The 26,061-nt window shown below is 37.1% G+C and overlaps 2 protein-coding genes and 1 pseudogene across 2 annotated transcripts; 2 read left to right on the forward strand and 1 right to left on the reverse strand.

Annotated features, from left to right (window-relative positions):
* The first annotated feature begins 403 nt into the window (after positions 1-403).
* On the forward strand, positions 404-1,302 carry LOC136320958 (olfactory receptor 4P4-like; annotated as a pseudogene).
* A 6,202-nt stretch (positions 1,303-7,504) lies between these two features.
* LOC136320767 (olfactory receptor 4S2) lies at positions 7,505-8,422 on the reverse strand. Its single transcript, XM_066253920.1, has one exon. It carries the CDS (start codon positions 8,420-8,422, stop codon positions 7,505-7,507), a length of 918 nt encoding a protein of 305 aa, XP_066110017.1.
* Positions 8,423-25,017: 16,595 nt separating this feature from the next.
* On the forward strand, positions 25,018-25,953 carry LOC136320768 (olfactory receptor 5L1-like). The gene has a single exon (XM_066253921.1). It carries the CDS (start codon positions 25,018-25,020, stop codon positions 25,951-25,953), a length of 936 nt encoding a protein of 311 aa, XP_066110018.1.
* The last annotated feature ends 108 nt before the right edge of the window (positions 25,954-26,061 follow it).

Below are 26,061 nucleotides of genomic sequence, written 5' to 3' on the forward strand. Positions count from 1 at the left end.
GGCTGCCGTTTGCTCCTGGGAGCTGGGAAGCCCTCTCAGCATTTCCACTTTTCCTACCAGTCTCAGTGTGGCTTCTTCAGTGATCCTTGGTTAAAGAGTCCTCTTAGTTTACCAAAGTTGTTTTTTCCAGATGATGGTTCGTAAAATTAAGTTGTAATCCACTTTGATTCTGGGAGGTGGAAGTTGGTACACCCTCCTACTCCATCGCCATCTTGCCAAGCCTAGAGATGTATTTTGTACACTGCTTACCCTTAGCACCAATTATGGTGATTGTATCATTATAAGCAATCAGTGTGTATTTGTTGAACAAATCTGTGATTTTGAAATATATTAATTTTTTCAAAGAGTTAAGTTTTTCAGGTGTATTAACTTCCCCTTCTAAATGTTTGAACTCACAGAAGCCATGGGACATGACAACATCACAGAATTCATCCTTCTGGGACTCTTCAGCAATGTGGATGCGAATGTTGCCTGCTTTGTCCTGTTCTTGCTGTGCTATCTTACAATTCTCTCAGGAAACCTGCTTATTCTTCTCACCATCAGGGGCAGTTGCCTCAGTGCAAAGTCCATGTACTTTTTCCTCAGCTACTTGTCCTTCATGGATGTCTGCTTCACCTCCACGATGGTCCCCAAACTGATCACAGACCTACTGGCTCAGAAGAAGACCATATTCTACCAGGGTTGCCTGGCTCAGATGTTTTATACACACTTCTTTGGTGCCAATGAGATCTTCATCTTGGTGGCCATGGCATATGACTGCTACGCAGCCATCTGCTGACCCCTTCAGTACATAGTCATCATGAGCAGGCAGGTGTGCTATGTCCTTGTGATGGCTTCTATTATCGGGGCATTTATTCATTCAGTGATACATATCCTGATTATTACTGCACTGCCCTTCTGTGGCCCCAATCAGATAGACCACTATTTCTGCAATATCTTCGCCCTGTTGAAACTAGCCTGCACCGACACAAGTCTGTTGGTTATTGCCGTCAACACTACCTCAGGAGTGCTGGCCATTGTGACCTTTGTTGCCTTGGTGATTTCTTACATCATCATCCTGTCCATGCTGAGGACACACTCCTCTGAGGGCTGCTGCAAAGCCCTCTCCACTTGCAGCTCACATGTCACTGTCGTGTTCATCTTCTTGCCCTGATCTTCACTTATGTCCACACGGCCGATTCAGCCAGGAACAACAAGGTGTTTGCTGTGTTTTACACCGTAATCGCCCCCATGTTGAACCCTCTCATCTACTCACTGAGAAATACAGACATGAAGAACACCATGAGAAAAGTGTGGTGCTGAGACACATTATTGGCAGGAAAGTGAAGCCTGTCATTGATGCGTCCTTTGCAGGTCTCCATCTATGCGCAGAATTGTTAAAGTCAACAGAGACAGCCAGGACAGAGAGCTGCTGTGCCATCATTGAAGGTTGCAAGCTTGACAAGAGAAGTCCCTCGGTCACTCTCTTTCTCTTTCTTCACCTTTCTAAGCCTGGATACAGCGGGAGTGGATCAGATAGTCTCCTGGTCCCTTCAAGCTCTGGCATTCTGCTGTATTCTGTCCATCATGATCCCAGACATAGTGGACATTGTAGCACTTTTATCAGGGCACAATGTAAAGACTGTGTGGTTTGACCATTGTGCCCTGCTTTACGCCACGGATGTCTTGACTGAGACACCTCTCAGAGGGAGAGGGCCTGCTCACTTCCATTTCTTGAGGTTTTCATTACCATAAGAATACAAAGCAATGTAAAAATTTGTACAAGTGTTGTTGTATGTTTTAACTGTTAACATGAATAAACCATACTTCTATAAAATGCAATAAGAAGTAATTTTACTATTTGCTCTATACTTACGGGAGTTATTGTGATTAATTCTTAATATATCATGTTTTTGGTGGATTTCTGTAATTAGAAGATTCAGATGGGATGATTTATTATTTCAACCCTATAAATATATTGTATGACTGTCTTGAGAAGCTCATTTGAAAATTTTCCATGAGTGCACACACTGATGCTCTAGATAAATGTGCAACGTGGAAAATGTCCATCCTGTGTTTTGCCTGAGCTTGAGAAGACACAGTGACAAAGAGATGAATATTTATGGGTGCATTTTGTTGATACTCAGTGCTCATTATGCAAGTGGAATATGTTGAGATTTTCTAACTCTATTCAGATGTGTCTTATTCCCCCTTAGCAAGTAAGGATACTAGGGAGAAATAAGGCAATTGAACTGCTTCTTAGTTCTTTTGCCTCATTTGGAAACAGGCATAGGCCAAGGTCGTTGTTGGTACAGTGATGTGTTTACTTAAATTATATAAGAATCCTCCAGCTTTGATGTTGGAAGGAACTTCTGAAATTACCTAGTTGTCATCCTTGAGCACAACGTACACCTGAGGAACTGAGGCCTGGAGGGCAGGTACACCAAGATTTCAAATGTCAGAGGCACAGACCTGCTATTTTCTGTTGTTTATCCTCTTTACCACAGCTCCCACTAAAAAATTGTATTGCATATGCTTAATGAATTATTGTCCCTCTGCAACAAGAATGCAAATTTTCAGGTGACAATTATATTTTCAGAGATTAGCAGTAGGTTGATGAATATTTAATAATTTCTTTCCTCCAAAAAGACCTTGACATGTGTACTGCCTGAAAAATTACAGAGCTCAGAGCCATTATAATGGGAGGCAGAACAGTAATGAAGAATATTGAAAAGGAGATAAAGGCAAAAACAGATCAAGTTAGAGTTTAGAATTGATGACCTTGGGGTGATTACCTCCTGGTGGAATGATCCAATCCAGGGAGGTGAAGATGAACAGAAATGTCTACAGCTCCAGGGGAAGGTGTCTAATTCTGGTGTTGATTTTATTTTGTTTGTTATTGATGCGTATGTGGGCTATGTTCTATAGTAATGAATAAAATTTGCTTAGTAGGACTGATTTGCTGCTTGGTTTCTTCCAAAAGAATACAGGCCTTTCAGAAGTCTGTTTGACCATGGTTTGTATTTATCTTTTGTTAACTCTTTTCTTATAAATTATCAACAAAGGAATGGTGATAAAGGAATCTACCCAACTGCTGTTAATATTACATATGTCCTTTCCAAGGACATAATAGTGGGAGAGAGGCTGGCTGTTTAAGAAGGTATTTGGAATTTGTGCTTCATGTGTATAATCAAGGTTATGTGATGTCTCTCATGGCCTTTTCTCTAGGTGGGCCTTCTCTACTGCTCCTTTCCAAGTCCCCTATACTAAATATATTGGAGGTTTTATCAATTCAAGACTATGCCTCAGAATTTTCATTCCTACAGTTTGACCATATTCTTGGATCAGCCAACTCAGTAATGACAGGTAGCAGGCCATTTCAAAACTTTCGGCTTATCTAACAGGCATTTAATTCCTGTTCATGTGTCTTTGGGTTTGCTGGGCATAAGAAAATCTAGGTCAGATTTGACTGGGCTTAACTCCAGACCTCAGAGTAGGTTCTGATGTTTGTCACGTAGCTCTTATTTTTCTCTAGGAGAAATAGATGTGTTATCTTTGTCTTTGATGACATGGATTTTGTGTTCTGCACATGTTCTGTACCATTGATTGTCTTGGATGTTGTGTTGTTGCTCTCTATGCTGTGGTGTCCTTAACTTGTGGATTTTTTATACTGACAATGTAGAATAAAGACTATTAGAAGATTTAAATAAAATGATGGGGTGACAAGGCTCAAAAACAAACAAAGAGAAATAAAAAGTATCTAAATAATAGCTGGTCATCATGCAGGAGCTGGACACATCAGAATACTGTCAAAATAAGGCTTTTCCACTCAAGTGCTATCAAAATGGTGAGAATCTGGAGACTCTGACTTGGGATAAATGTTTTTCTCTCCTGGATATGTTTCAATGAGAAAAAGGATGGATGAATGTCAAAGCTTATCTTGGAATATTCACTAGAGTAGTGCATGGAAACATCTTTATAATATTTTATTTTACTCCAGGGGTAGCATAAATTATTTTATGCTACAATGACTGATTAGAAGATACAGGGAGACATATTTTTACTTTTTCCATTATGAAATAAACTAAATTATTCATCTAGAAAATGAGAAATGTTATCATTTATTTTCATCAACAAAGGCTTTCATTAAACTCATGCATTTCTTCTTGTAATAACAAAGTTTTAAAACTACAAGGCTGATGATAGTCAGTGTTGTGATCACATATCTATGGATTAAAACAGTGTTGTCAACCAGACTCAACACCTCTGAAACTGAATAGAGTTTGAGTTCTCATGACTCTTGGTCATCTCTTTCCAGAGAGCTTCTGAGCTCCTCTGATTGGATCGGCTCTGAGGAACTTTTGTGAACAGGAGTAAGTTTATAAAGTCACTAGTGAGAACTTGCATACTATTTCCTGTTCCACTTCTTGGTCCTTGAGAATATCAAATCTCTCAGTTTTTCCCTTTATAGGAACTTCAGACCTTCAATATCACTAATATCCCTTGATAGTAAAAACTTTAATGCAAAGACATAAAAGCAAGGATATTATGGAGAAAAGTTATCACATGTATAACATTTATTTTTCCATACTTTTCTAAGGTCAGTTCAAGTTTAGCTCCCCATGTGTTGGTTAGAAGAAGACATGGGCTGTATATATCCAAAAGTAGGTCTGTGTATTTCATTGGCTCATAAAACCTCCAAGAGTGTCAACTATTTTCTAGTCTTAGTATTTCCTAATTTAATGCTCAGATGTGCCATCAACCACATAAAAATTATCAGAGGACCTTGTTTAAAATAGAGATTTTAAAAAATATACTTTAACCCTGGATTACTGGATTGGAAACTGTTGGAATACATACAATAATCTCTTCAAAAATCTCTCAAGATATTTCCCAATAATCAGCCAAGGTTGAGATGCACTGATATAATCAAAGTTTTAAAATCGAACAAATGGAGTCCCATAGAGACCCAGAGAATATAAATTTAAGCTGGGGTAATTGTTAAACCTAATCCAAAGGGACTCAAAACATTGAAGACATGAACAAAATCCATCGATTACACATCAAATCTTTATTGTCTAGCTTGGCCAAGTGGTGGCAACTCCGACAGAAATCTGAGGGAGAGTGCGCTGGCCCTTTGTTTTACCTAGTTTTTATAGTTTTGTAAGTGGGAAGTACAGAAGTAAAAATTGCAATTAGGTGTTCTTTACCACTATTGGTTATAGTCATATGTCCTTTAACATGATAGGACCATGTTCAATTTGCAAGCCATACATCATTTTGGAGAAAACAATTTATAAGTCAACACAATGGTAAAAAGATGTCTCTTTACATATTAAAAGGCATTCCTATATTTTTTAGTGCTTATCCTCCATCTCTCTGTCCAGAGTCACATGTATTAACCATATGCATTTACATAGGAGAGGTAGTTTCGTGGGGACAAATGCCCGCAAATGGCTCATTGCTATAAGAAAAGGTTTATTTTGGCTTTTCTCTTCCTGCACCTGGCTAGCCATTCACCCTTTCCCCCAGGTGTGGTGAAATGTCTGGGAATCCATGTTTTCCTCCCCTTTGCATTTACAATACAATGCCAAGGGCCATCCTGGTTATGCCAATCACACAGTACAGAGACTATTTCTCACAATTTCTCTGCACACCTTAACCCAAATTAATAAAATGTTCTTCAAGCCTCTTAAAATATGAATATTGATTCTGTAGCTTTTGGTACTTTACAACACTTGTGGGTGAGGTGGTGCAGTGGCTCCTCACAATAAATATAAATTTATTTGATTCCAGGGTCAGGGTTTCTTTTTCTTTTTTTTTTTTTTTTTTGTATTTTTCTGAAGCTGGAAACAGGGAGAGACAGTCAGACAGACTCCCGCATGCGCCCGACCGGGATCTACCAGGCATGCCCACCAGGGGGCGGCGCTCTGCCCACCAGGGGGCGATGCTCTGCCCCTCTGGGGCGTTGCTCTTTTGCGACCAGAGACACTCTAGCGCCTGGGGCAGAGGCCAAGGAGCCATCCCCAGCGCCCGGGCCATCTTTGCTCCTATGGAGCCTCACTGCGGGATGGGAAGAGAGAGACAGAGAGGAAGGAGAGGGGGAGGGGTGGAGAAGCAGATGGGCGCCTCTCCTGTGTTCCCTGGCCGGGAATCGAACCCGGGTCCCCTGCACGCCAGGCCGACGCTCTACCACTGAGCCAACCGGCCAGGACCCAGGGTCAGGGTTTCTTAATTATATCTTTTATTCCAGATGTCTTGCCACATCTTGGTATTTCATATCTTTAATTTTATGAAAGCATCAACATCCAAGATAATTTTATAAAAGCACTATGCACAGTCTTTTATATAAAGTTCACATATGCACTCACACAGGCACACAGACACAGCAAAAACAACACTCCCTAAGCATAAACACATACCCAGGTATAGGCAGTAACTTAAATAATCAGATTTGTGGAAAAGACAATGAAATAATTGTAGAGGTAATTCATGATGTGTTTATTTGCTGTAGAGAAATAAAGTACAGATTGTGTGAAGCAGAAATGTAGCACTAGGTCAGGTATCACCTTCTCTAGGGTCACATAAAAAAGACGTGTTTATTTGTCCACAGTGAGTCTTTGTGTAATCCATAGCTAAAAAGTGGATCACAGCAGAGCTGCTCGGTTCAAACATTAGAGAAAATACAGTTCCCAGCCATGCGTTACAGAGAGTTATGTTTACCCTGTCAACTGAGTCACGGTCACCTATTCTTCACAAATGACTTAATTATTATTAAGTTTCATTAGTTTTTTGTTAATCACTTTACATTAACAGGGATGTCAGGTGACAGACTATAAGTAAAGATTAGAGTCAGCAGAAACATATTAATTGAATGTTACAATTAAAAAGGGGATTTTAGAGGTAATTTTTTAAAATTTCTTCATTGTTTGAGTAAAGGAATGAGAAAGGAAAAACTTTTTCTCAAGACCAAAGGATACAAACAAGTCGTTCTTTTTTTAAAGTCTGTGTTATATCTCTTTTACATTCTGCAGATATGTCTCCTCTAACTCCAAACTTACCAGGCTTAATTTTTATTCAGCAAAGACTTCAGATCTCTGTTATTTTTCATTTATCCTTTTAATCACAGAGCATACACATAGTGAATGCTTAGTGTGTACCAATCACAGTTTTAACCACTAGAAACAGCCTTAAGAACTTCACAATAAACTTTCACTTTTTAAAGAAAATAGCAAAAAGACAAAAATGGGGAGAGAATAATGGTGCTGAGTATGGTCATGGTGAGCTTGAGTTTAATTAAGATTAATCTGGTCAAATATTTTAGAAAATTATCTGATTATGAAATATTAGAACAAATATAATAATTGTAAGGATAAATAATACCTTGCTTTTGTAGAATGTGTTATTCTCTCATTTTTCTTCCCCAAAACCTCATGAGATTGTTACTATTGTCTTCATTGTATAGGTAGGAAGATTTATGATTATTCAGCTTAAATCGTTACTTCCACCTTTTATCATTAGCATCTCAGTAAACTGTTCTGCCCCATAGTTTCTTCATTACATTCTTTACTTCTGCATTTCTCATTGCATAAATCAGTGGGTTTAACATGGGGGTGATAATGGTGTAAAATACAGCCACCATCTTATCTTCTGAAAAGGTAGTATCAGGGCGCATATACATGAAAGTACAGGGACCAAAAAAGATGATGACCACGGCAATGTGGGAGCCACAGGTGGAGAGAGCTTTGCGCCTGCCATCTGTTGACTGCTTTCTCAGGGACACCAGGATGACAGTATAGGATATTAGCAAGATGACAAAGCTTCCCAGAGCGATGGTACCACTGTTGACTGTCACAACAACACTAACCAAGTATGTATCTGTGCAGGCAAGTTTCAGGACAGGGTGGACATCACAAAAGTAGTGGTCAATCTCATTGGGTCCACAAAAGGGTAGTTGGACTACCAGAGCCTCTTGAATTATGGAGTGTAGGAACCCACCTAACCAGGCCCCCAGCAACATTTTATTGCATCTCTTCTGGTCCATGATGGTCATATAGTGGAGAGGTTTACAGATAGCCACATAACGATCATAAGCCATTACAGTAAGGATGAAGATCTCTGTGCACCCGAAGAAATGTACCCCAAAGAGTTGCAACATGCACCCCTCATAGGAGATAGTTTTGCTCTTGGCTAATAAGTCAACAATCATCTTAGGAGCTGTGACTGAAGAGTAACAAATGTCCACAAAAGACAAGGAGTTGAGAAAGAAATACATAGGAGACTTGAGAAGGTTGCCCTTGTAAACTGTCAGCATGATGAGGAGGTTTCCCAGGAGAATGACTGTGTAGAAGAAAGAAAACACCACAAAGCAAACTTCTTCAACCTCTAGGTTTTGAGAAAGACCCAAGAAAACAAACTCAGTTACATTGTTCACTTTTCCCATGGTATTAGTCCAGCAGTCCAAGCTCCCCAGAGACAATTAAGCTATCTGAAAGAAAAACATAACAAAGACCAACAGCATTTATTTCAGACTCAAACTTAATCACAGTAGTTGAAAATAGAAAAATGGGTACTTACATCTGCCTAGCAGGCATACGTCAAGAAATTAGAATATGATTCTGATCATCCCACATAAGCATGACAGTCCACCCCTGCACTTCACATCAGAAATAAAAACTCAGGAGTATAATAGAAATCCTCTAAGTCACACATCGAGCCAAGTGTCTTACCTCCTTTATCTTTTACTAAGATTTAAAAAATCTGTTTTTTACTGAAAAATATTTACTTACCTATTTTGTAGAAGGCACTGGAGAGAATTTTGAAAAAACTTTTGTGTTTGGGGCTATGGTCACATTTGTATATCTGGAGAAGTGAGTCTTGTTTTTCATGCAGAACCTAAAACATATGGCTACATTTTCTCCCTATATGAGGCCATGAATGTTTCAAGTATTGAGAAAGGGTGACCTCTGCAGGTTCTTCTCATTATGAAACACTGCTCTTTGTGTATATGAATTCATGGTTCCCTGTTTGATGTGAAGCTCTTATAGACAGGAGGTGGTGTGGTGTATTAGAAAGAGGGCTAAAATGATACAACTCTGATTCTGAGATAATGGTACTGGAACTCCAGATTAATCATTTAGCTTCATGGGGTTTCTGTTATCCTATTTGTGAAAGGAGAAAGTTTTAAATTCTTTATCATTTATCATATTCACAGTTATTTCTGTCATGAAATTAAATCTATTCTGTCAGCCTGGAATAGCCTTTAAAACCCTGAGAAGGAGACAGCGATAAGAGAATGTAGAGCAATAAAAGAACTCACTCAAATCAAAGTCCTGTTTGATTTGAAAGGAAGGAAAGTGAAGTCTCAGGTAATTTCTCCATCTTCAAAATCAGTGTTTGAGGTTTCCCCAGGAATTACTTTGCCTTGGTATTTTAAACATTCATCTGTTAATTATAGAAAAAAAAAAAAAGAAAAAGGAGCAAAATACAAAAAGACAGAGAAAAATAAAAAAAGGGAGGGACCCTGCCCTTAATCTCAGAATTCCCTCATGCATCTTTTTTCTTTAAATTACTATTTTTTACATTAAATATATTGGAGTAACACTGGTTAATAAGATGATGTAGGTTTCAAGTATACATTTCTATGATACGCCATGTGTATATTGCATTGTGTGCCAACCATCCAAAGTCAAACCTTCCATTCCCATCTATTCGGCCCCCTTTACCCTTTGCTATCGCCACCCCCCTTCCCTCTGGTAGCCACCATGTGTCTATATCTCTTCATGCATCCTTTTGAATTTTTCAATTTTATGCTAGTTTATATTAGGTCTTCCAATATAATTATGTACTTATACATAATTATAAATACAAATTAAATATTTCTGAAAGAGTTCATTACTGAAAGATACTTCATAGGGGTCTAGGAGGAGGACAGTATTTAATTTAAATGGATAATCTTCAGTGGTGGAATTTCAGGTACTCCAGTGAGGTCACTGGATTGTAGGTCTGGAATGGGGTATGTGTAATAGTTTTGACTATAGGCTTGCAAGTTATTTTTCAGACCAAGCCACAGATACAAATGACTCCTTTATTTATATCTTAGGGTAGGATAATTCAGTGTCTTAGGTATTCAATAGAAATTTTGTCTATTGAGGCCACATCCTTCCAAGATCTAAGTTCAGCAGTCTGAGCTCTCTCTGCAAAGCATATTGTATTTGGCATGTCCTTCTTTTGGGAAACCACAGGATGCGCTTTTCTCAGGTATGTATATTAGAATAGGTAGAGTAGTCATTACAGGTGTGTCTTCTCTTATACAGTACAAAGTAATGATAATAGTAGTCATAATGACAATGGTAGTAATAATAACAATTTAAATTCATACTGAAACACCCCCCCACCTCTGCTTTTATACATGCATTATCCTTAGAATTTTCCTTCTGAATGAAAAAAAAAATGACTATTTTCCACCGAGGAAGCTTTCCAACTTAAGAGAGCTCAAGTAGCTGTTTTGCCACCTGTGAATTAATGCACTTGGTTCTCATCCAGAAGAAACTGGGCATTTAAACACCAGCCTGGGAATTGTGCCTCCATTGTCCACACCAGTGGTAGTCAACCTGGTCCCTACCACCCACTATTGGGCGTTCCAACTTTCATGGTGGGTGGTAGTGGAGCAACCAAAGTATAAATAAAAAGATAGATTTAACTATAGTAAGTTGTTTTATAAATAAGTCTTTATAAAACAACTTACCAGTGAAAATCTGACATAAAGTACTTGGTAAGTAATTATTATTATATGCTTTATCTTGCTGTAACTCTGCTTTACAAATTTTATAAAATAAAGTTACTTCCCTACTTTACAAATCACCATTACTGTGGAATCAGTGGGCGGTTAGAAAATTTTACTACTAACAGAGATACAAAGTGGGTGGTAGGTATAAAAAGGTTGACTACCCCTGGTCCACACTCTAAGGCCCCTGAAGAATTCTTTCTTCTTGAATCAAGAGTCATCTCAATGAATTCCTTCCTCTACTTTCTGAGCATTTAAAACATGATGATACCTCAAGTTCTTTGGTAAATATTGGCATTTTTTATTCACAGTCATGCTACCCTATCTCATAGACATGTCTAAATGCACTTTATAATCTTATCATTATCTTAAGAACTTTATTCTCCAATTATTTTTGAGAATAAGGGTCTTGCAACTGTAATACAGGTTTTCAAAATACTGCAATATTGATTGACTTCCCCTTTTCCACAGCCTTTTTCATTAGCTTGAGAAGAAAAATAGCTCACCAGTATTGTCCGGAGGTAGACTTTTGCTTAATTGCTTAATATCTCTCCGGAGGTAATTTTGGTGCAGCTGTCCAAAATGAAGTAGGACTGATGCCTTAGAAATTGCTTTGTGAATAATTGCTACCAGAGAGTCCTGACCCACGGAAGTCCAAGGCTGAGAGAAATCAGGTCTTTGTGTTCTGGTTCTGTCTGTCTCCTACTGAATTCTTCCATTTCAAAGTATCTTTGGCAGCACATGGTCTTTTATGCACTTTTATAAGGCCTGTTTAAAGAGAATGATGCAAAATGTTAATGACCTTGGGGAAAGCCTTTCTCCTAGTCTCCCTCCACAAGCAGAACTGCAGCAGAGAACAGGCAATGAGCTTTAATTTCCAGATGCCTTTTTAATTTGTTAAAAATATTTAAAACTACCTTTTATTTGCTAAATTTAAGGCCCAATAAATTCTTGCATTTAGGCCTGTAACACTAATTGACAGCATAGCAAAGGAAACAACCAACAAAATGAAGAGTCAACCTATGAAATAGGAGAAAATATTTGGGAACCATCTTTCTGATAAGGGGTTACTACTCAATATATATAAAGAATAAGTATGATTAAAGACCAAAAAGAAAATAAATTTTTTTCCAAAGACATGCAAATGACCATAAAATGGTGCTCAAATCAGTAATCATTAGGGAAATGCAAATCAAAACTGTAATGAGATGTCACTTCAAAAGAGAATTGGTAATTATGTGATATGGCAGAGGTGTTAGCTGATGCTGTGGTGGTAATCACTTTGCAATATATAAGTGTACCAAGTGAACAGGTTGTATACCTTCAACTTATGTATTAATTGTATCTCAATAAAGCTGGAAAAAAAGAAAGAGCACCTCACATCTGCCATAGTACTGGTGACTGTTATTAAAATGACTCAAGATAACAAATGTTGGTGGTGATATGGATACTTGTGTCAGAAATGTAAATTAGTACCGTTATTATAAAAGAGTATGGCATTTCCCCAAAAAGTTAAAAATAGAGTTACCATATGACCCATCGGTCCTACTGTTGGGTATATATAACAAAGGATCTGAAAGGATGATCATGAAGGGACACCTGCACTCCTAATTATTTTTTTGCAGTATTAATCACAATAGGCACAGTATGGATACAACCTCATTGTGCTTGAATAATGAATGGATATAGAAAATGTTATACATACACACAGACCTAAAGAAGAGGGAAATCCTGCTATTTATAATAATGTGGTTGGAACTGGAGGCTATTAGATTTAAGTGAAATAAGCAAGACACAAAGAGGGAACTGTATAACCTTACTTATATGTGGACATGGTATAGAAACAGAGAGTCGAATGGTGGTTACCACTTTCCAGTGGGTAATCACTTAGCTCCTGTGTTGTTTTTCTGAATAAAATGTAAACCATAATGTTTATTCAATCTATCTGATTGCTCATAAAACAGTGAAATATATAATAAAGAATAATTTTTAGTAGGCTTAATGAACATTAATTTAAGTATTTAGTATGAGAGAATAACTTTCTAACTGAATGTCATTCTTTAGTTTTTTTTTTAATTTTTTAAAATTTTATTTATTCATTTTAGAGAGGAGAGAGAGAGAGAGAGAGAGAGAGAGAGAGAGAGGAACTGGAAGCATCAACTCCCATATGTGCCTTGACCAGGCAAGCCCAGGGTTTCGAACCGGCGACCTCAGCATTTCCAGGTCAACGCTTTATCCACTGTGCCACCACAGGTCAGGCCATTCTTTAGTTTTTAGCTAGTAACTATTAGGGTAGCATGTTGCAAAACTACAAAAAACTTATGCATGTTTTACCTTAATATACTTTCCCATTACTTGAACCTGGTAGTCCAGTTATAAAATGTCTTTAAGTAAATATTTTGAACATTCAAGAAATGATTTAGAAACATTTGATAGTGTCTTCCTCAGTAAAACCTAAACACACAGAGTCAGAGACAGGGAGAGAGAGAATGTAATTTTACAGAGGTAATTGTAACTTGCATTCACTTCATAATCCGGATTCTAGTCTAGCAGCAAGAAGTCTGATAACTTTATCTAAAGGAAATCTACCTGGTGAAATTCTGATTCGAGAAATTAAATCAAAACAACTTGCGAAGAATAGTCAATGATCTAGAATAAAAGAAATTCAGTTTTAGCATGTGTGCTCTGTTTAGTATTTAGTTAATCATGCGAGCCTGGACATTTTTAAGAATACCTTTAGTGCTGAAGGTATAGATTGTGATTTGACTTGGTTGGATATTAAAATTATCCCACTTGCTTTTAAACTGTGTCTCTGAGCAACTGACCTCTCCTTACTCATGTGAACATTGGTTGAGTAACAGGTGTCAGTTGTCTTTGAAATAATACAATTTTTTTCTATGAATGGCTAATAAACTATACTGAGTGAAATATGAATTCAAGAAGCTGAAATGATAAACTGAACAGTAGCTGAATGACAAGAATTTTTAAAATATTTTTTTATTAATTTTAATAAGGTGACATTGATCAATCAGGGTACATAGGTTCGGAGAAAACATCTCCAGGTCATTTTGACATTTGATTATGTTGCATACCCATCACCCAAAGTCATGTAGTCTTCTGTCACCTTCTATTTGGTTTTCTTTGTGCCCCTCCTTCCCCCCACCCCATTCCTTCCTCCCTCCCCCCCCAGGTAACCACCACACTCTTGTCTATGTCCCCGAGTCTCATTGCTATGTCCCACCTATGCATGGAATCATATAATTCTTAGTTTTTCCTGATTTACTTATTACACTCAGTATAATGTTATCAAGGTCCATCATGTTGTTGTGAATGATCCGATGTCATAATTTCTTATGGCTGAGTAGTATTCTATAGTATATATGTACCACTTCTTCTTTAACCAGTCATCTATTGAAGGGCTTTTTGGTTGTTTTCATGTTTCATTGTGAACAATGCTGCAATGAACATGGGGCTGCATGTGTCTTTACATACCAGTGTGTTTGAGTTTTGGGAGTATACACCCAGTAGAGGGATTGCTGGGTCATATGGTAGTTCTATTTTTAATTTTTTGAGAAACCACCATACTTTCTTCCATAATGGTTGTACTACTTTACATTCCCACCAACAGTGAATGAGGGTTCCTTTTTTTCCACAGCCTCTCCAACACTTGTTAATACCTGTCTTGTTGATAATAGCTAATCTCACAGGTGTGAGGTGGTATCTCATTGCAGTTTTGATATGGATTTCTCTAATAGCTAATGAAGATGAGCATCTTTTCATATATCTGTTGGCCATTTGTATTTCTTCCTGGGAGAAGTGTATGTTCATGTCCTCTTCCCATTTTTTTACTGGATTGTTTGCTTGTTTGTTGTTGAGTTTTATGAGTTTTTTGTATATTTTGGATATTAGGCCCTTATTTGAGCTGTTGTTTGAAAATATCATCTCCCATTTAGTTGTCTGTTTATTTTGTTGTTAGTTTCTCTTGCTATGCAAAACTTCTTAGTCTGATGTGGTCCCATTCATTTATCTTTGCCTTCACTTCCCTTGCCTTTGGAGTCAAATTCATAAAGTGCTCTGTATAACCAAGATCCATGAGTTTAGTATTTTATGTTTTCTTCTATGTGATTTATTGTTCAGGTCTTATATTTAGGACTTTGATCCATTTGAATTAATTTTAGTACAAGGGGACACACTGTAGTCGAGTTTCATTCTTTTGCATGTGGCTTTCCAGTTTTCCCAGCACCATTTGTTGAAGAGGCTTTCTTTCTCCATTGTGTGTTGTTGGCCCCTTTATCAAAAATTATTTGACTATATATATGTGGTTTTATTTCTGGGTTCTCTATTCTGTTCCATTGGTCTGAATGTCTGTTTTTCTGTCAATACCATGCTGTTTTGATTATCGTGGCCCTATAATATAATTTAAAGTCAGGTATTGTAATGCCCCCAGTTTTGTTCTTTTTCCTTAGAATTGCTTTAGCTATTCATAGTTTTTTATAGTTTCATATAAATCTGATGATTTTTTGTTCCATTTCTTTAAAAAATGACATTGGAATTTTGATGGGAATTGCATTAAATTTGTATATTGCTTTGGGTGATATAATCATTTTGACTATATTTATTCTTCTTATCCAAGAACAAAAAATATTTTTCCATTTTATTATATCTTTTTCGATTTCCCTTAACAATGCTTTATAGTTTTCATTATATAGGTACTTTACATTCTTTGTTATGTTTATTCCTATGTATTTTATTTTTTGTTGCAACCATGAAGGGAATTATTTTTTGAGCTCGTTTTCTGATGTTTCATTGTTGGCATATAGGAAGGCAATGGACTTTTGTAAATTAATTTTGTATACTACGACCTTACTGTATTGGTTTATTGTTTCTGTTAGTCTTTTTGTGAAGTTTTTGTGGTTTTTGATGTAGAGGATCATATCACCTGCAAAAAGTGAAACCTTTACTTCTTTCTCAATATGAATGCCTTTTATTTTATTCTCTTGTCTTATTGCTCTGGTTAGGACTTCCAGCACTACGTTGAATAAGAGTGGGGACAGTGGACAATTTTATTGTTCCTGATTTTAGGGAGAAAGTTCTCAGTTTTATGCCATTTAATATGATGTTAGCTGATGGTTTATCATAGATGGCCTTTATTATGTTGAGATATTTTTCTTCTATACCCATTTGTTGAGTGTTTTAAACATAAAATTGTGTTGTATTTTATTGAATGCCTTTTCTTCATCTATTGATAAGATCATATGGTTTTTGTTCTTTGTTTTGTTAATATGGTATATTACGTTAACAGTTTTACATATGTTGAACCATCCTTGTGATTCTGGGATGAATTTCACTTGATCATGATGAATTATTTTTTTAATGTGTTGTTATATTTGATTTGCTAGTATTTTGTTTAACATTTTAGCATCTGTATTTATTAGAGATATTGGTCTGTAGTTTTCCTTTTTTGTGTTGTCCTTGCCAGGTTTCGATATGAGGGTTAGATTGGCCTCATAAAATGTGTTTATGAGGCAGTATTGCTTCTTCTTTCAATATTTTGGAAGACTTTGAATAGAATAGGAACCAAGTCTTCTTTTGAATGTTTGATAGAATTCACTAGTGTAGCCGTCTGGCCCTGGACTTTTATTTTTGGGGCGGTTTTTGATAGTTGTTTTTATTTCCTCCCTGCTTATGGGTCTGTTTAGGCTTTCTGCTTCTTCATGACTCAGTGTAGGAAGATTGTATCGTTCTAGGAATTTATCCATTTCTTAACAATCCAGTGTTAAATTTTGTGGCATACAGTTTCTCATAGTATTCTACAATAATTCTTTGTATATCTATGATATTTGTGGTGATTTCTCCTCTTTCATTTTGGATTTTGTTTATATGAGTCCTTTCTCTTTTTTTTTCCTTGGTGAGTCTTGCCAAGGGTTTGTCAATTTTGTTGATCTTTTCAAAGAATCAGCTCCTTGTTTTATTTTTTCTATAGCTTTTCTGTTCTCTATTTCATTTATTTCTGGTCTGATTTTTATTATTTCCTTTCTTCAGCTGGTTTTGGGTTGTCTTTGTTGTCGTATTGTCATTTTCATTTGTCTGTATATATCTTTTGATCTCTGTGTTTATTTCTTCTGTGACCCATTCATTTTTTAAAAGTATGTTGTTTAGTTTCCACATTTTTGTGGGTTTTTTCCCTCTTTTTTTGCAGTTGAATTCTAGTTTCAAGGTTTTATGATCAGAAAATATGCTTGGTATAATTTCAATATATCTGAATTAGTTGATGTTATTTTTGTGGCCCAACATACAGTCGATTCTTGAGAATGTTCCATGTACACTAGAGAAAAATGTATACTCTGGCACTTTGGGATGAAATGTTCTGTAGATGTGTATCATATCCAATTATTCTAGTGTTTCATTTAAGGCCAATATTTCTTTACTGATTCTCTGTTTGGATGACCGATCTAGAGCCATCAAAGTTAATTGAGGTCTCCAAGTATGATTGTATTTTTGTTGGCTTTTGTTTTTAGGTCAGTAAGTAGCTGTCTTATATATTTTGGTGCTTCTGTGCCTAACCTGTGGTGGTGCAGTGGATAAAGCGTCGACCTGGAAATGCTGAGATCGCCAGTTTGAAACCCTGGGCTTGCCTGGTCAGGGCACATATGGGAGTTGATGCTTCCTGCTCCTTCCCTTTCTCTCTCTCTGTCTCTCTCTCCTCTCTCTTCCTCTCTGTCTCTCTCTCTCCCTCTCTCTCTCCTCTCTATAAATGAATAAATAAAATTTGGTGCTACTTGGTTTGGTGCATATATATTAAGAAGTATTATGTCTTCTTGATTCAATGTCCCCTTTATCATTATGAAATGACTGTTTTTGTCTCTGATTACCTTTGTTGTCTTGTAGTCAGCATTGTTAGATATGAGTATTGCTACACCTGCTTTTTTTTGGATGTTATTTGCTTGGAGTATTGTTTTCCAACCTTTCACTTTGAATTTGTTTTTATCCTTGTTGCTTAGATGTGTGTCTTGTAGGCAGCATACAGCTGGATTTTCTTTTTTTTTTTAATGTAAGTATTCCTTTATTATTATTATTTTTTATTTGTATTTTATTTATTCATTTTAGAAAGGAGAGAGGGAGAGAGAGAGAGAGGAGAGAGATAGAGAGAGGGGGGAAGGAGCAGGAAGCATCAACTCCCATATGTGTCTTGACCAAGCAAGCCCAGGGTTTTGAACCAGCGACCTCAGCATTTCCAGGTCGACACTTTATCCACTGCGCCACCACAGGTCAGGCCGGATTTTCTTTTTTAATCCATTCTGATACTCTGTGTCTTTTAATTGGTGAGTTCAATCCATTTACATTTAGTGTAATTATTGAAACTTGAGAATTGCCTATTGCCATTTTATATATTACTTTCTGATAGTTTTGTATCTTGTTTTGTTCTTTTTTTCTATCATTTGTTTTTGTTTGTTTGTAATCCATGCTTCTTTCCTCTGTTACTTCTTTTTTCAAGCCATGTGCTTCTGTGGTGGTTTTTTCAAGGTGGTTACCATGAAGTAATAGAAAGAATACATATTATATTCATGTAGTATGTTATCTCATGAGTGCTTCTGCACTCCATCCTCCTTTGCTACTGTTAATATTTGTCCTCTCCTCTTTTTTCTGTTTGTTGAGAATGACAAGAATTTTAATGAGGAAAGAGAAACAATAGTGAAAGGAGGAATAGGTACAAACAAATGGAAGCATATACCGTGTTCATGGATAGGAAGAATAAATGTCATTAAAATGTCTATAGTACCCAAAGCAATTTATAAATTCCATACAATTCCTATAAAAATACCAATGGCATACTCAAAGATATAGAACACATATTCCAAAAATTTATAGGGAACCAAAAAAGAACATGAATAGCCTCAGCAATCTTGAAAATAAAGAATAAAATGGGGATATCACACTTCCTGATTTCAAGTTATACTACAAGGCCATTGTACTTAAAACAGCTTGGTACTGGCATAAGAACAGGCATATAGAACAATGGGACAGAACAGAGAACCCAGAAATAAACCCACACCTTTATGGAAAATTGATATTTGACAAAAGAGGAAAGAGCATACCATGGAGTAAAGACAGCCTCTTTAATAAATGTGTTGGGAAAATGAAAAACTACCTGCAAAAAATGAAACTGAATCACCAACTTATACCATTCACAAAAATAAACTCAAAATGGATAAAAGACTTTAATGTAAGTCGTGAAACCATAAACATCTTGGAAGAAAACATAGGCAGTAAACTCTCCTCTAACTCTCGTAGCAATGTTTTTGCTATTTATCTCCACGGGCAAGTGAAATAAAGGACAGGATGAACAAATGGGACTATATCTAACTAAAAAGCTTTTGCACAGCTAAAGACACCATTAACAAAATAAAAAGACAGCCCACACAATGGGAGAATATATTCGTCAATATGTCTGATAAGGGGTTAATAATCAAAATTTACGAAGAACTTATAAAACTCAACACCAGGAAGATAAACAATTCAATCAAAAATGGGCAAAATAAATGAATAGACACTTCTCCAAAGAGGACATACAGATGGCCAATGGACATATGACAAAATGTTCAACATCACTAATCATTAGATAAATGCAAATTAAAATCAAAATGAGATATTGCTTCACATTTGTCAGAATGGCGCTTATTAACAAAACAGCACATAATAAGTGCTGGAGAAGGTGTGGAGAAAAGGAAACCGTCCTGCACTGCTGATGGGAATGCAGACTGGTGCAGCCCCTGTGGAAAAAAGTATGGAAATCCCTCCAGAAATTAAAAATGGAACTGCCCTTTGACCCAGCTACCCTACTTTTAGAAATATATCCTATGAATACCAAATCGCTGATTCTAAAGAAGAAATGCAACCCCATGTTTATAGCAGCATTGTTCACAATAGCCAAGATCTGGAAACAGCCCAAGTGTCCGTCAGTGGACAAGTGGATTAAGAAGCAACGGTACATATACACAATGGAATACCATGCAGCCATGAGAAAGAAGGAAATCTTACCTTTTGAGACCACATGGATGGACCTGGAAACTATCATGCTAAGTGAAATAAGCTAGGAGAGAATGAAAAGTACCATATGACCTCATTTATTTGAGGAATTCAATGAACAATGTGAACTGAGGATCAGAATAGAGGCAGAGGCGGGATCAAAGGGACCAGAGAGAAAGTGGTCAGAGGGAATGTAGAAGAGAAGATGGGATCAGAGGAGGGAAAGAGAGTAATGAAATTATATAAACATAACACAGCATTACAGAGAACAGGACAGCAAATCCTGGAGGGAAGGGGGGGAAGGCATTGAGGGAAGGAGACAAGGGGAAATAAGGGGGTGGTGGGAGATACATTCGGTGGGATGCTTGAATCTATATAAACACAAATTAGAAATCATAAATTAAAAAAATCCACAAAAGAGAACAACTGAACTAATCGTATTTGTATCTTCTCTTCTAAACACATATTCAATTCTCTTCCTCCCACCGAACAATTTAATTGTATTAATTACATACATGCTTTTTTTATTTCTTGCAATCATAATACCTTGGAAAATATCAGAAGTTTTTCTTTCTGGATTAAGTTAATCTTGTAATGACACAATAATAATTAGACCACTAATTAAAAGTATCACATTGTACATTTGGATAAAATATAATTAATCAAAATGAAAAAATGTTCTAGAAATATTTCTTTTAATGAGAAATGTGTTTGGATATTTAATTTCAGTTAATTAATGTATTCCTCAATGATATCAAAACATGACATCTATTAAGATACTCTCTAATTAGGAGTGGGCTAAATACAGATTTAAAAAAATATATCTAATATTACTGCCCTTCTTTTTTATTATTTCTTCTCTCACACATGGCAATGATAAATTACCTCCAGAAAGAAATAAATATAAACAAGTTTCCCAATCCCAGAAAATATCATGTATGTCCACTTCCAGAAAACCAGAGTGTAGTCTAGTCAACCAACCTGAGGCAATCCCATTTCATGGTTCCTGGTACTGAGTAGAACATATGTCATCCCAGCATCATTTAGTAGCTCTACTCCTCACACAGTCATGTGGGTGGCACAGCTCAAAAAGCAGTATATGGCCTCATTCTATCAATCATCCCATGTGTGATTTTGGGCAAGGTACACCTGTTTGTGCCTCAGTCGCCTCATTCATGAAGGTACGTAACTATACTAATTTCACTTATTTTTATAAAAATAAAATGTCATTTATCATTTTTTATTTTCCAATTACAGTTGACATACAATGTTATATTAGTTGCAGGTGTACAAACCAGTGATTAGACCTATAACTTACAAAGTGATCACCCCAATAAATCTAGTACCCATCTGACACCATACATAGTTCTAACAATATTATGGAACTGTATTTCCTCTGCATCCCCATGATTATTTTGAAACCACAAATTTATACTTCTTAATCCCTTCTCTTTTTACAGCCATATCCTCAACCCTTTTGACAACCATCAAAATCTTCTCTGTATCTATGGGTTTGTTTCTGTTTTGTTTGTTCAATTATTCTGTTTTTTTAGATTCCACATATTTGTGAAATCATATGGCATTTGTACTTCTCTGTCTGATTTATTTCCCTCAGTGAGATATCCTCTAGATATCCTCTAGACATATACATCCATGTTGTTGCAGATGGTAAGATTTTACTCTCTTTCTATGGCTGAGTCATATATGCACCACTTCTTTATTTATTCTTCTGTTGATGGACACTTAAGTTGCTTTCATATCTTGGCAATTATAAATAATGCTGCAATGAACAGATGGATGTATATGTCCTTTTAATTTAGTGTTTTGGAGATAAAATTTCTTAATGGTTGTATTCAGTACCTCACACTTAGCAATCAGTAAACCAGAAGGTTGATTATTTCCTCCCTTTTTTGGTATTTGACAGAACCCTGGTATGATTTTAGACTTTATGCCCTTGACGAAGGAGCTTTTGAATGTAAGACAGGCAACATTTATAAGACCTACTGATAGATTTCACGACATCAGTGTGATCTGTGGTTCACAGAGCCATTCTTGGATGAAGCATACAGTGCTCTGTAAATTCGTTATAAACTCTGAAGGAATCATGTTGAATAGCTTTTTTTTTTTCACATTGTTTATATCTCATAGAAGTCAATAATTATTTGAGTCCCAAGATGGTGGTGTTTTCTGGATATCTTGTTGGTATCCCACAGAGATCAATGATTGTTTAGAGAATCTTAAGGAACATGAACCCCAGGGATGCACTCACACAAAAAACCATGAAGCCTATAATGTTTCCCATCATAACATCTTCAGAAGCAGGGGAAACAACATCTGTTCCACAGGTTGGTTGATTGGAATGCATTCTGGTTTTCTGGGAGTCAACATGCAGAATCTATTCTGGGATCTGGAAACTTGTTCCTTTGATTTTCTACTTGAGGTGTTTTATTATAGCCATGAATAAGAGAAGGAAGAATTGTAAAGGGGGGCAGTAGTATCAGACATATTTTTTAAAATTTGTAGATAGTTCTCTCTTAAATAGAGGGTGGCTGAAGAAATGTCATGTTTTGAGCACTCCTTTGTAAAAATATTTTCTCTGTGTGTATTGAGAAACCGTCTCAGTGAGAAATGGGAGCAATCTAACCTTCAGAACCAAAGGTCTTAGAAAAGCTTTTAGTGTGAAAGGACGGAGTGTAAACAAATTGTAAAGAAGGCTTCATTCTTCTCTCCCTCCCTCATCCCACTCTCTGCACCGACTCCATCACCGAAACCCAATAAATTGCATGGAGATCCTCCTGACAGTCACTCTGAGGCTGAGGGGCAGGAGGGGGCCCTCAGGACTGCTCATGGAGGGACATGGACGTTTGAACCACCTTTGAAGCAGAAAGGAGAGAAACTATGTTGCCTGTGAGCAAAATACTTTGAATTGTCTCGCCATAGCAGGTTTCTCAACTTTGATACTATGGACATTTCGGACCAGATAATATTTTGGTGTCTGCATGTGTTGCTCGTATGTGCGTGCGGGGGAAGGAAAGGAGACTGTTGTGTGCATCAGAGAACATTTAGCTGCACCCCTAGTCTCTACTTGCTAGATGTCAGCAGCATCCCTCCCTATTTTGACAACAAATATGTCTCCAGATATTCAGAAATGCCCCATGGGAATACAAATCACTCCCAGTTAAGAACCACTGCTCTGTAAATAAATCAGCAGTGTAAATTTTCATCTTTAGACTTGAAAAAAGTTTTTCAAAATTATGTACTACTTTGAACTCAGAAAAATATTCACTTTTACTGACCACTGAAGAGAGAAATCATATGATCAGAATAATTAATTATGTTTTTAAACTGGAATTATTTTTTTTTGACAGAGAGAGAGAGAGAGTTAGAGAGTTAGAGAGAGGGACAGATAGGGATAAACAGACAGGGAGGGAGAGAGATGAGAAGCATCAATTTTTCTTTGCAGCACCTTAGTTGTTCATTGGTTGCTTTCTCATATGTGCCTTGACTGGGGGGCTATAGCAGAGCGAGTGACCCAGGGTCATGTCTTTGATCCCACACTCAAGCCAGCGACCCCTTGCTGAAGCTGGTGAGCCCGTGCTCAAGCTGACGACCTCGGAGTTTTGAACCTGGGTCCTCCACATCCCAGTCTGATGCTCTATCCACTGTGGCACCACCTGGTCAGACAAAACTGGGATTTCTTAATGCACATATACCTCACCTCTTTGAAGTCATTTAAAGAATGGGCACAATACCTGGCAGTGCTGGGTTTTAATTCAGAACCTCTTTCCTCCAGGAATACTTAGCTGGTGCCTCTAGTCACATACACATTTCCCAAAGGTTGGGGGGAGAGAATTAATGAAGGTGTCCTTACCCTCTGTTGGCATTCTTTATAGGTCAGAGGGCTTGAGTGTATCCATCTCTTTTAAAAAAATCATATCCCTCTTCTTGAGTCAACCCTATAAAACACATTATGTGAGAATTCAGGCAAGTTTCTATATTGTATGTTTAAAAAAATGATTGGAATAAAGTATTTATGTATTACATATGTTGTCAGAATTAAATATAAAATTTAAATTATGTACGAATATATAATATCTGTGCAGTCTGGCTTACTATTTTTTAACTTGCCGTTTTAACGTAGTCATTTTTCAAGTCACTAAAATTATTCAGCCCTGGCTGAATAACAGTTGGTTAGGCCGTTGTCCTGATACACAGAGGTTGCCGGTTCGATGCTTGGTCAGAGCACATCCAGGAACAGATAGATGTTTCTTTCTCTCTCTTTTCTTCTCTCAGTCTTCCCCTCTCCTTCCCTTGTTTTCTTTCTAGAATTGATAACTAACAATTAAAAAAATAATAAAATTAATCAAAGATATTATTTTAACAGCTGTGTAGTTTTCCATAATATATATCCATAACTCTGACCAGTTCTTGCCTGCTTGACACCTTACTTCTAAATTTTACTATCATCAGTAATGCTGCAATGTGACAGCACATATTTTTGTTAATAATTTTATATTCTCTCCTTTGATTAGGTCTTCAAATAGATTGAAAGCAGTGAAGTTATTTGTCAAATGGGTCATTACAAAGCTTCAGAGTCATAGTTACAGGAAGTTTGAATCCAAGAGTACCAACTCACTAAATAATGGCTGACATTAAGTACCTAGTTAACAAAATCACTATGCTAAGTTTATATAAAATACATAAAATCTACTTTTCCCGTCTAAAACATTTATAAAAAATACCCTGTGGGTTAGCCATCTTAACGAAGCATACTTCTCATTTCAGTGGAAAACAGTGAAGAGTGCTATATATTTTGAAAAATTATTTCCTGGGATCCCAGTGTTTCCAGTACTGACTAAAAAGTAAGAAGGAAAAAAGGGACTTGAGTTTCATAAAGGGATATGGCAAACTAAATAATATTTGATGTCTTTCTAATGATTCACTTCCAGGCCTTAAATTGTGTGGAGCTAGTTTAAGGAATCTCATTGACTTATGGATGTGAATGCTTTTGTGTGATCTGTGAATCAGACTGTCAGCTCTATGCATTTAATGCTATAATGTATGGACATTTTCTAAAGTTCACAAGAGCCATGTCCTATAGGCTGAAAAAATGAACTATCCTACTTATTCTCATGTCTTTTTAGGAGACAGTTAAAACTGAATTTGGGATCATAGAATGGAGAATAACTGTTAACATTCTTCCCCAACCCCAGTGAAGTGGAGACATGGGCAAGGAAAACTGTACCACCGTGACCGAGTTCATTCTGCTTGGGTTAACAGATGCCCCTGAGCTGAGAGTCTTTCTTTTCATGGTTTTCCTGCTGATCTATGGAGTCACAGTTTGGGGAAATTTGGGCATGATCGTGCTGATTCACATCAGCTCTCGACTTCACACCCCCATGTACTTCTTTCTCAGCCACCTGTCCTTTGTGGATTTCTGTTACTCTACGACCATTGTGCCAAAGATGCTGTTTCATATCCTAAATGAGGACAAAGCCATCTCCTTTCTGGGCTGCAATGTGCAATTTTACTTGTTTTGCACGTGTGTGGTAACTGAGGTCTTCCTGTTGGCTGTGATGGCCTATGACCGCTTTGTGGCCATCTGTAACCCTCTGCTGTACATGATCTCCATGTCCCAGAATCTCTGTGTGGAGCTGGTGTCTTGTTGTTACCTTGGCGGAACTGTGTGTTCTCTGATCCACTTGTGTTTAGCTCTTGAGATCCCAGCCTATAGATCCAATGTAATTGACCACTTCTTTTGTGACCTGCCCCCTCTCTTATCTCTTGCTTGCTCTGATGTCTCAATGAATGAACTGTTGCTATACATTGTGGCTTCCTTCAATGAGATCACCACCACAGTGATCATCGTCACCTCCTACTTGTTTATTCTCATCACCATCCTCAGGATGCGCTCTGCAGAGGGAAGGCGCAAAGCCTTCTTCACCTGTGCCTCCCACCTCACCGCCATTGTTGTCTTCCATGGGACAATCCTGTTCACTTACTGCCGGCCCAGTTCTGGCAACAGTACAAATACTGACAAGGTGGCCACAGTGTTCTACACTGTAGTGATTCCCATGCTGAACCCCCTGATCTACAGTCTCAGGAACAAAGATGTGAAAGAAGCTCTCAGAAAAGTGGTGCACTCCAAAATATCTTCCTAGACAATATTTCAAAATGGAGGCTGGTGGAGGAATGAATCAGTGGACTTCAGTGTTATAGATTGGAGAGAACAGTCAGGGGTAGGTCTTTAGGGATGAGTCATTTTGATT

The sequence above is a fragment of the Saccopteryx bilineata genome, chromosome 1, assembly GCF_036850765.1.
Source record: "Saccopteryx bilineata isolate mSacBil1 chromosome 1, mSacBil1_pri_phased_curated, whole genome shotgun sequence".
NCBI lineage: Eukaryota > Metazoa > Chordata > Mammalia > Chiroptera > Emballonuridae > Saccopteryx > Saccopteryx bilineata.

Bases quoted from the DNA above. Each gene is read 5' to 3' on its own strand.
- LOC136320767 (XM_066253920.1), bottom strand. From the start codon at position 8,422: ATGGGAAAAGTGAACAATGTAACTGAGTTTGTTTTCTTGGGTCTTTCT.
- LOC136320768 (XM_066253921.1), top strand. From the start codon at position 25,018: ATGGGCAAGGAAAACTGTACCACCGTGACCGAGTTCATTCTGCTTGGG.